Source organism: Diabrotica virgifera, chromosome 7 (genome assembly GCF_917563875.1).
Source record: "Diabrotica virgifera virgifera chromosome 7, PGI_DIABVI_V3a".
Taxonomy (NCBI): Eukaryota; Metazoa; Arthropoda; class Insecta; order Coleoptera; family Chrysomelidae; genus Diabrotica; species Diabrotica virgifera.
The window spans coordinates 55,152,132-55,164,537 of record NC_065449.1 but is presented as its reverse complement, the minus strand read 5'-3'; the positions used below and the strand labels follow the sequence as shown (position 1 = coordinate 55,164,537).

At 31.8% G+C, this 12,406-nt stretch overlaps 1 protein-coding gene across 1 annotated transcript in view; it reads left to right on the top strand.

The window, feature by feature from the left end:
* LOC114334545 (aminopeptidase N) overlaps positions 1-12,406 on the top strand; it is an 85,914-nt gene that overhangs the window by 40,111 nt on the left and 33,397 nt on the right. Inside the window, exons 7-8 of the mRNA XM_028284610.2 lie at positions 7,148-7,313; positions 10,472-10,643. Coding sequence (XP_028140411.1) covers positions 7,148-7,313; positions 10,472-10,643 — 338 coding nt within the window. The remainder of the gene's footprint in view (positions 1-7,147; positions 7,314-10,471; positions 10,644-12,406) is intronic.

Sequence of the window (12,406 nt, the reverse complement as noted above, 5' to 3'; positions counted from 1 at the left end):
ATCACCAACAATTGATTCTATCGAGGAGCCATGCGATGTGTCATTATTGGGACAATTTACTTGCACCTAGGATGAACAAGAAGAAGAAGAAGAAGAACAAGAAGAAGAACTAGAAGCTGAAGAAGAGGAAGAAAAGCAATGAGAAGAAGAACAAGGGAAGCAGAAGTATTAGAAAATTATGAACCAGTTTGATAAATTTCCCTTTTTTTTAATTTATACCACTTTATATAACTTTTATCATTTTTAACCCTTACTGATATCAATTATTAAATAGCTTTAAATTAAACATAATCATAACAGATCCGTGAAATAGGCCTACTGGGGAAACCACGTTAAAAAAACGCGCTAAGTACATTACCTCAAAGGTGGTGTGGAAACGTGTGCGCATATTATGACGATTACCACTTTTTGAATCGTTATATCTCAAAAACGGTGTCTCTCAGGAAAAAAAGTAATAAGGCATTTTTTATAGATAATTATCTGATCTACATTTTTTATTAGAACTAATTCTACGATAAAACTTACCGTTTCGCTGAAAATCACTAAAAACCATATTTGTTGACCTTTGACCCCGCGTAACATTTTTAGCACGGGTCGGATTTATGAGGACTTTTTAGATTTCATTTATGATGGTATTTTGAACAATCCTGCCAATTTTCAGCTTGATGGTAATTTTTGTAGCCTCGGATGCGTAAGTTGACCGGAGTATAATGTAACATTAAAACTTTTGCAATCTGAAACGGCAGAGTTAAGACTACGGCCAGACAACCGACAATTTACGGCGCTGTAAGAGCAGTAAAATAAAGCGCGAAAAATGGTGCCACGGTGAGTGTAGTCGATGACCAGACTGAGCTGTAAAATACCGCAAAGCAACATAGGATAGGACCCATTTTTCACGCTTCATTTTACTGCTCTTACAGCGCTGTAAATTGTCGCTTGTCTGGCTGTAGCCTAACGGTCGCCCTTCAACTTTTTGAAAAAACTCGTGATAATCTTCGAGAAATAAGAAATTTGTTTTCCGAAACTTTAGGAAAAGCAGCAGGAATAGCAGAATAGCGGACTGGGACGTTTCGCCGTCGCCGTTTCGCCGTCGCCATTTCGCCGTCGCCATTTCGCCGTTGAGCCACTTCGCCGTCGGCCGTTTCGCCGTCGAGCCAGTTCGCCGTCGCCATCCCGGCATTGGTTAAGTTTACAAGAACGTGATAACGATAACATACTAACTTTATTTATACTAAATGTCGCAAGAGCGTGATAACATACTAACTTTTTTTATACTAAATGTCAGTGTAAATAAAATGCTGATGTTGCTAGTAAAACCAAGTCATATTTTCGTATTCAACTATACATTGTTTTCGTCTGAAAAATAAAATATTTACAGATTTCAATTTCAATTGTTTTTACTGCATCAAAAATAAAAAACTTCATTATGCAAAAGTGATAGTATATAATCGTTCGAAAACCATTCAAAACTTATAGACAAGTAATGATCATCCCGAAATGCCGAAATTATAAATACGAATGCTAACAACGAAATGGCGACGACGAAATGGCTCGACGGCGAAACGGCGACGGCGAAATGGCTCGACGGCGAAACGGCGACGGCGAAATGGCGACGGCGAAACGGCGACGGCGAAATGTCCTAGACCCGCAGAATAGTGGGGTATTATACAGGAATGTAAAAATAAACGGATAAAACGTATAAAAAAAGTTTACGATGAGCTCAGCTGAGACGAAAAAATAACTTGTAGCAAAAAAAGTTTTTAAGTTAATGTTTTCAATGTAAATTTAGATATAATATTGCAACAACTTATTAATAGGTTTGTCGAATTAAGATACATGTATAATAGGTTTTCATGTCTATTCCCAAAAAATCTATTAACAATAACTGATTAAGACTTATTAAAAAAGGCCAAATATTGTCATTTACACATATTTTAGTTATTATACTGTTAGTTGTAGTTTTGTTTGTAATAGGGGGCCCACAAACATTGCCGCGGGGGGCCCTCCAATCTTCAGCTACGCCAGTGATTATGAGGTTGTAGAAGGTTACACCTCTCTTTAGGTCTCATTACATGACCGAAATATTGTAACTTTCGAATTTTTATCGTTTTTGTTATTTTTGTGCTCTTTTTCATTCGATGTAAAACTATTTATTTCTTATTAGATCAACCCAAATTCTCCGCAATATTCATCGCTAATCCATATCTCAAAGGCCTCCAATTATTTTTTTCAATATTGTTTCTGTATTGTCTCCAGCTCTCCATGCTATACAGCAATGTGGAGAATATGTAGCAGCATATTAATCTGATTTTAAGGTCAAGAACCTTTTCGAAGTCGATAAAACACATATATACCGGTTGTTCTATATCCATACATCTTTGAACCATGACCTGCAAACTGAATAATGCTTCTATGGTTCCAAGGTTGTTTCTGAAACAAAACGTTGATTCGCTTAGTTCTACTTTGACTTTGCTGTAAATTCTCGAGTGCAGTATTCTTAAGAAAATTTCCAGTACACGAGTCATCAGACTGATAGTGCGATAATAGTAGCGTCTGTTTAGTTCAGGGTAATGAAGATTTTCTCTTGTAGACCTATATAGGAAGAAAACCTACCTGTCTCCTGCCTAGAGTTCGCGTCCGTTTTTTATTTATTAACAATTTAGTGCAAAAATCGCGATTTTTTCGATTTTTGCACTATATTCAAAAGCTAAATAGTTGACATAAAATTACAAAATTTAATTTTTTTAGAACATTAAAACCTTCAAAATTCTGATCCTTTAAAGTTAAAAAGTTAATTTGTTGCTACGCAAACTGCAAAATAAGTGAAAATCGTTATTTATTAATAACTTTTACTAAAACTACCTTAGAAGTTTTGCGTCTCACCCAAAGTTGAGTATTGGGGTACTTAACAAACCGTCAAAATTTGAGACCGATCCATTAATTAGTTTAAAAGTTATTCTATTTGTTTTTCTCAGAGACCTTTATTTGCAATAAAATAAGACAGAAAATGATGAACATAGGACAATTCTGAGTATGCCGAATGAAAGTAGAAGACTGATAGTATCAAAGTGTATTAAAAAATGGTAAAAAAATTAATTAATATAGTCAATAATCCTAGTGCCAAATTTTTTAAATTTTGTAGTTTATAAACATTTAGAATAACTTTAAAAATATTATCCGCAGACACAATATTTTTATATATTCGAAAAGCTAATATTTTAACACGAATTTTCAAATAAAAATATTTAGCCTGGGTTCATTTGAGACAAAGTTAGCCATGTGTTTTTCCTAATTCACAGCTAATTTGTTTATAATAATTAAGGACTCTCATTGATGCCATTTTAAAGAATGGGATTTTTAGTTTTTATTAAAAAATTTGCACAAACATTGTACCTTCACAGCACCCACTAAGATTTTTCAAACATGTAGTTCAAACGGTTACTAAGGGGAACCTACAAATCCACCGAGTTAGAACACCTAAAAAGCAATTTCAAACTATGTAATACAAATTTCTGTATCTCCGGATCATTTCAATGAATTTGGATCTTTCTTCTTTTAATTTGTATGGAATTTCTACGTACATTACAAATATGCAATTTGTTTATAAATTTATTAATTAATAAACAGTCTAATTTGTTTAAAAAATTCTTGAAAAATATGTTTTTAAAAAAATCTATTTTCTTAATCATAGCATCATTAATGTTCATAGAAAAAGTTAAACTACACTTTAATAAATAAATTATTTTTATTAGATATTTATTTATTGAAGATAATTTATTTATTGAAGTATACTTTAACTTTTTCTATGATTAATAGTGATAGTATAATTAAAAACATGGATTTTTTAGAAACAATTATTTTTTCAAAAATTGTTTAAACAAATTAGACTGTTTATTAAAAATTACAAACAAATTAACCCTGTAAGCGCGCATGATGCTCTCAAGCAACGTTGACTTCAAACTCTAAAATTTCCATATACGTCGAATTTTACCACAGTAGTACGGTGTGGTATCCAAGCGACAACAGTTCGTCTATGATTCCGGCATGTGCGCCACCTGTATTAAAATTTTTTAACTTAGTAAACATCATTTCGAGTGTGAGGTTTCAATGGAAGTGTTGTAGTGCCGACGTTTCTAGTTAAATATAAAAAAAATCGGTAAGTAAAAACACGTATTTTGCTGTAATATTTTAAAAATATATTTAGGAAAGGTTTATTTATAATCTAAAACATACAGCTACTTTCTACTTTGAGTAGTTTTAGCAAAAACTTTGCCAAAAAAGTATGTTGCTTAGAATCAACGTTGACGCTAAGTGGTAATGGTATAAACTAAGCTAAATTTTCTTTTCAGAAATATGGACATCCTTCCTGTTACGTTTTATGGAAAAAAACGAGCTACACAGTTCCTGTTACAGCAGATGTATCAGATACAGAGAGTATATCCGATGATGAGGACATCGAAAGTAAGCATTAGGATGAGTGTTTAATTGCAGATTCGGGAGATGAATATGATGAAATACAAATAGGTAGAAATAAATATGTGGAGTTGGTAATAGAAGAATCTGATATTGAACAGGAAGAAATAGCTTTGGAAAAGCCACAACCCAAGAAGAAGAAGATCAAAAAAGGAAAGAAACCAGTAGTAACAAATACTTGGTCAGAAGAAGACATACCTACAAATGATGTTCCAGATTTACCTCCATCTGAAATAACTGAAATTTTATAACCAATGGAATATTTCACACAGGACACTGGCTCATCTATGGACCAAAAGGAAGATACCGCTTTTGCAAGAATGGCTACACGACAATTATGTGTCAAAAATGTGACATGAGATTATGTTTTATACCGGGCAAGAATTGTTTCTGTAATTTCCGTAACTTTCCATAAATTTTTATCTTTGTTTTTTATTGTAACTGTGTAAGTAATAACGTTCATGTTTGCTTATTTTTGTAGCTTTTTTTATATATTGTAAGCCTTATAAAATAACTTTTGTTAATGGTAATTCCTCGTTTGCACAATGCAAAAATTTTAACCTCAATCTGATACTGTTGCTTTGGAGCAACGTTCTCATTATACCACTAATGGACAATGTTACTTGAGGGCAACGTTTTCAAACTCCACTTTTTATACAAAAATTGCATACACCAACCCCACTGATACGTTCATAGCCGCTTAAAAAACGCCCACACGAATTTTTAGAATTTTATTTCAATGAATTTAGTGTGTGACGGTTACAGGGTTAAGTAATAAATAACTAAACAAATTGCATATTTGTAATGTACAGAAAAATTACATGCAAATTAAAAAAAGAAAGATCAAAATATATTCAGTAGATCCAGAAATATAGAAAATGATAGTAGTTTTAAGTTGCCTTTTTTAGTTTTTAAACTAGTGCATTTGTCGGCTCCCAACTCCCCCTTCACTTACCAGGAGTAGTCATCAATTAAAATGCATTTTTAAAAATTCGTGTAAAATACGAGCTTTTCGAATATGTAAAATGATTTTTTCTACGTACAATTTTTTTAAAGTTATTCTAAATGTTTATAAACTACAAAATTTCAAAAATTTGGCATTAGAATTTTTGACTATATTAGATAATTTTTTTTCTTGTTTTAGTAAATTTTGATAGTATCACTTTTCTACTTTCATTTGGCATAAGCAGAATTGCCCTATCTTCATTATTTTCTGTCTTATGTTATTGCAAAACAAAGGTCTCTGGGATAAACAAATAGAATAACTTTTAAACTAATTAATGGATCGGTCTCAAATTTTGAGGGTTTGTAAGTACCCCAATACCAAACTTTGGGTGAAAAACTAAAATTCTAAGGTAGTTTTTGTAAAAGTTATTAACAAATAACGATTTTCACTTATTTTGCAGTTTCCGTAGCAACAAATTAACTTTTTTACTTTTAAAAATTGGCGTTTTGAAGGTTTTTTAATGTTCTAAAAAATTTTATTAAAATTTTATGTCAGCTATTTAGTTTTTGAACGGAGTACAAAAAAAAGAAAAAATCGCGATTTTTGTACTAAATTGTTAATAATAAAAAAACGGACGCGAACTCTAGGCAGGAAACAGGTAGGTTTTCTTAGTATAGGTCTGCAATAACTGAAAAAGTAGTCAGCTACCTGGATCTTTAAGTGTCCCGAGCATGGTCTATTTCTAGCTTATTACCCTGGAGTAGTTGCTATATGCTCTATTTCATATTTTTTATTGAAGCGGCTTAGAAGAAAATATTTATTTTCATCTGGACCGGTTGCTTTCCTATTCTTTTCTAGCTTTATAGCACTTTCAATTACATCTAAGGTTATGTTTGGACCAGTCGATATATTTTAGATTTGAGGGCATTCAATATCCTCGTTAGAGGTCAGTAAAGGCTTTGGTATATTATTTTACTACAATTGCCAACCAGCCGGTACGTTTTGATTCAGTTCAGTCTTCTTACAAGTCTCTCTCATGACGGGTGGATCCAGAAACAAAAACTTGAAATAAATAATGGTATTGCTTTATTTTGGAATTTTTTTAGCAACAACATAACTTAAAAAACTTTATAACACAGCGTTTTAAAGGGTTTTCTATTTATTAACGGATAAAATATTTGTATTTAAGTATAAATATGTAGATACCTTTTTAACGGTAAGCGAAAACTTGAAAAAATTTCATTTTTTACACTAAATTGTTAATGATTAAAAAACTACACCAGAATTTCTGCAAAAAACGTATAGGTTTGCTTACTAAAGTTACACATTATTGAAAATCTTGTCAAATAGCTACCTGGCTATAGGGCTTTTCATTCACAGTCATTTGTTTCGAGCTTCTGTCATATGTCGTATAATCCGTGTATATTAATATTATACACAAATTATACAACATATATAACAGAAGCTCGAAACAAATGACAATCGATGAAAAGCCCTATTGAGATGTCCTAAAAGCTTATTTTCCTGCTATACTTACCTACTATATTTCCCATCATGTAATCCTCCAAAGTTATCTAACCTGCCGTAGTAATCCCATATTTAAATAAACGTTTTGTATACTCTGCTTTTGTTCTACTAACTACTGAGTTTAAAACCCTATTCTTGGAAAGCTTGTCTCCACTCTCATTTAATTACCTAATCCATAATAAGGAAAATATTTTATTTTAGTGCTTATGGTTCAGGAACCACGGAAAAATTATGGGCCAATTTTCCTAACAGTATTGCATTACCTCCAAATGTAAATTTTACCGATTTTGTAGATAATTGGACAAATAAACCTGGATTCCCAGTCGTGAATGCAGTTTTCAATGGAAAAAATGTTACATTTTCACAGGTACTTTTTCTATTATTTCGACTTTCCATAAAATTTATTATTAATTGCTTATAATGCCATTATAGTCGAGCGGCAGGCAACCCCAAAATGACATGATACTGACTACGATGTGGTGAATGGCTAATCTTGGTCATACTTAATGTTTTTGATGGTGCTGAAAACAAAAATTAAGTTTATTTTGAATTTTAAGTGGGAGAACATAAAACATTTTGATCTAAAACTCCCCAGAAAACTCCTTTGTACTCTAAATTTTAACATAAACCAGATTAAAAAGCTTTTTTCATTTTTTTGCTTGGACTATGTTCATTCAGCCAGTCTCAATCAAAATTAAATGTATTAAAGATATTGCCAATTAGTGAAACTTGGTTATTATAATATTATTACAATTTTTTACTTCTTATTTACCTACTCATTACAGCTAATGTACATACTATGTTAATAAATATAAATATATTATACTACTTAATGTTTATCAAGAACACATGGTGTATACATTTTACAAATAAAAATATTAATGTTAATATTAAAATAAATGCATTCTTTTTTGTATTTTATTTTAGTTCTTTTTGTTTTGTTTTGTTTTTTGTTTTGTTTTTTTTTTGTCACTACGATAGGATGTCAACCCGGTTCAACCCCGCGGAGGTTTAAATCCTTAGTGATTTTTTTCTTTAAATTTTTTGTTTTTATTTATTTGTTAAAATTTATTATTATTTATTGTTATAGATTAAAAAGCTAAATTTCAAATTTTGACGCTCAACTTATGCGATTTAACTTTGCAATTCACAAATCTCCACCTTTTAGGTACTTTAAAAAATTCATAACTCTTATTAGAATAAGACTGGAGGCTTACGTCGTGTCTCATAGTCTTCAGAAAGGTGAAGAATATTTGCTATAAAACTTTCGGAAAAAAATATTAAAACTAAACAAAGTTGTAACGAATTAAACACAGAAAAACGTAATTTCTTTTTTTATTTTATTTTTAGGTCAAAATTGCTTTTTTGACAATATTCCCCCATTTAAAATTTAAAATACCCTTCATTTTCGTTTTTAGCACCATCCAGAACATGAAGTAAGACCAAAATTAGCCCTTCACCTCTCGTGGTCAGTATGTCGACAAATAAGCTTTTTTTGGGTGGTAGACGATAAATATTGAGCAAGAAAAGTTCATTTTTTTCTACTTTAAGCACAATAAAAGCAAGTCCATTAGCGGAACAGAATTCAAAATTATTCTGCACATCAGACTTGAAACATTATTTGGTTAAAACGTCTAGTTTTTATTGGAAAAAATATATATTAATTTGTCTGGACTAAATTACGGTCTTCTTAATATCCGAGAAGACTTGGTCTTCACACAATGTTGCCAAAGTGAATGTTGTTATTTTCGGTTTAAATTTTCTAGCCAAATTCCGAGTCTACTATACGGCCTCGTAAACTTATTGGGATCAAAAACCATTAACATGACATTTTTCTTTGCTTATCTATTCTTGTGTTCTTTGTGGCGTTTCTGAATAACTCGATCGATGTTAGTCCAAACCATTGACGTAAGTTTTGAAGCCATGAGTGTCTTCTTCTTCCAGGTCCGCGTTTGCTTTCTGTTTTACCCTGTATTATCAGTTGGAGTATACGATATTTATCATGTCTCATAATATGACCGAGGTATTCAAGTTTATCTATTGCAAAAGTCTAATAGGCCCGGCGCGACTAGTTGAGTGGCTGTCTTATCCCGTAGGCCAATTTTCTTCGAACAATATTCTAGGGTAATATATTGTACCTATATATTTCTCAAATGAAAAATTAAAATAACAAATTCCAGATGCAGTATGAAAAGGACCTGGAATGTTTTTTCGGCTTTTTGAAGAAATATCCCTGCAGTTGATGAAGAATCTGATTTTTAAGACAATATTGAAAGATATACCTACTGATTCTGAGAAACAACCAGAAATGATAGAAAATGAAAACGTTAAACATCAAGAAAATTTTTTTACAGTTTCATGATTTATGGTAAAAAAACTACTTACAAGAAACAGGTCACTAAAAAAATGTCAGAACAGATACAGAGACTTCAAAAATAAAGATATACAAATTGGGACTAGAACAAAAGCCATTAATTTTCTTCTTCTTCTTCCTCCTTTATAAATAGGCTCAGTGCCTGTTTTACTTCGGTTTTTAGCTTCAATTGACGTCGGTCGTCCCAATGATCTTCTATTTGGCGATTTGTCTCTTTCTATTCGTATTATTCTATTTTCTGTCATTCTTTCTATGTGTTGATTCCATTATATTTTTATTCTTTTGGTCCACATGTTTATTTATTCTATACCGCATCTCGCTGGTGTTTCCTCACTTCTTACTCTGTCTTTTAGAGCAGGGGTCACCAAATGGCGGACCGCGGTCCGCATCCGGACCGTGGGCTAGTTTTATGCGGACCGTCATTCAATTCAAAATAGTGTTTGCACTATTTAGTGTTTGTATAATACAATAGCTTTAAAATTATCTCCTTTCTCCTTGAGTTTATTTCATACCCCTAAACGAGGTAGATTAGTTGCCTGGTTTAGTGTTGAATTACCGGACTCCGGAAGTGTCGTAGGTTTTCGAAACGGACCCTCACGCAATATAATTGATGACCCCTGTTTTAGAGTTTGGTTTGTTATTTTTCTTAAGTTTTGTATTGTTTTTTATGTCATTATCCGTGTGTATGGTTTTCGTTTCCGTTGTGAGGTATTTGTTTCTCCAGATTGTGTTGTTGAGACACCCTGCTGCTCTGTTCGCCATAGTCACTTGTTTTTGTACTTCTTCTTTCACTTTTTCGTAGCTTGGCAGTTTTATTCCCAAGTATTCCGTTTCCATCACTTGTTCTATTATTTTGTTATTTACGGCCAGTTTACATCTTCTCGGTTCCGCTGATATCACTATGATTTAATTTTCTCTGTTGAGATCACCATGTTGTATATGAGCGCCGTGTCTTCGAATTCTTCAATTAATCTTTTTAGTTAATTTTTAATTTAATTTAATTTTTAATTAATCTTCTTCTCTGTATTAAAGAGACTTGTTTTTTTTTGTAAAAATGATGGTCGAATATTCAGTAAAATGGTTATATACTTATGGTTTTTCTGGATATTAATATTACTTTTTTATAAATAAATAATTATGTTTACTTTCAGAAAAGATTCTTATACACTGGAAATAATAACACTCAGTGGTACATACCGGTTACTTACAGATTGTCAAATAGCTCTTCATATGAAACATTTTGGTTGGCACCCAATAGTTCTGTAACAATACTAAATAATTTAACTGACAAAGACTGGTTAATTGTAAATGATGATTCTAGAGGTAAGTCAAAAGGTGTTTTTGTAATGATAAAATAGTATTAATCAAAAAGAAACGATCAAAATAATATAATTAAGTAAAACACAACAAAAGATTGTTACACAGAATCAAAATTTTGGTATCATCAAGTTACTGTGATATAATACAAAAATATTATGCAGGGAAAGATAATATGAAACAGAAGTATAGGGAGACATAGGCATATGGCTGCGCAACCTGAGATAAAGGTGTACGTATGTATGTAGGTATATTCATAATTTAGCGTTATCATAAAATTCAATAAATGTTGATAAAGGTTATAGTGGACTCTAGACTCTTTTACGTGTCACACCCTGTATATCTAAAAATTAACAGAGGCAGATTCCCATCTATTCTGTTTTCAATTTTTGATTATTTTTTTCTTCAAGTACGATATCTAAGACGGAGCTATCCGATAGACGAAGCAACAAAGCACTAAAAAGCCCAAAACCTAGGAATTTTGTGCAGTAAGATGAATCGTCATGCAACTTTTTGCATTCGATTCGAGAGAGTGGCAGGCAATTTTGTGAACTAAATTGATCTCCGGCAAAAATTACATATTACGTATACACCAAAATAAACTTTTCAGAGCAGCCGTCTCTACAGTCCGAATAGCTATGATGCTATTCGGACAGGCTACTACAACTTCTGATCGACTCACAATAAAAGCCTGGTCCGATTCTAATTTACTCTCTTTTAACGTAGATAAAACAGTAGCATTATCCTACAAAGGAGCTCTTCAACCCTTACCTCTTCATAACAGCCAGATCAGTATCGTTGATTCTGTAAAGTTTCTTGGTATTTTTTTAGATATCTACCTTAAATGGTCCCTTCATATCGATGTGTTAAGCAAGGAACTATCCTCAGCTTGCTATGCAATAAGATTTGTTTCCACGGAAATGAATTTAGCCTCTTCCAAAATAACATATGTTTTTCTTTGTTTGAGTCGCATATACGATATGGTCTTCCTTTTTGGGGTTCTGGTACCGCTACCCAATCCGATGTTATTTTTAAATTACAAAAAAGAGCAATAAGGTATCTGTTTGGCCTCAGAAGAACAACACATTACAGAAGCTACTTCAAACATCACAGGATTCTAACACTACCTTCTGTATATATTTTAGAAACTGTTTGCTTCATTCGTAAACATCTACATGCCTTTCCAGCAAGACCTAATCATGACTATTCCACCAGAAATTCTACCTTTGACATCTATTTACCAATCCCGTCCAGAAAAGAAATCTATATTATATTCTGCAAAAAAACTATACAACCATCTCCCTCTACAACTTAAATCTGCAACATCTTTCCCCAAGTTCCGTAAATTGACAAAAGCCTATCTATCTGAAAGACCATATTATTCATTAACAGAGTTTCTTAACCAATAACTAAGAAATTACAGTATACTTATTTATTAGTAGAATTTTAATCTATATTTGAATGTCATATGCAGCAGCTTAACTTAACTTATTAAATTTCTTAAGGTAGATTATGCAATTTGAAATTTTTTAAAATTTTGCAATAGATTGTGATTGTTTTTTGTTTCACTTCATTATATTTTATTTATATTGACGATTTATATAATTTTAGTAAATTATATTTGTTATTGTTTTTATTTATGACATTATTTATGATTTAAGCCTAGGAATTTTGTGCAGTAAGATGAATCGTCATGCAACTTTTTGCATTCGATTCGAGAGAGTGTCAGGCAATTTTGTGAACTAAATTTATCTCCGTCAAAAAATTTT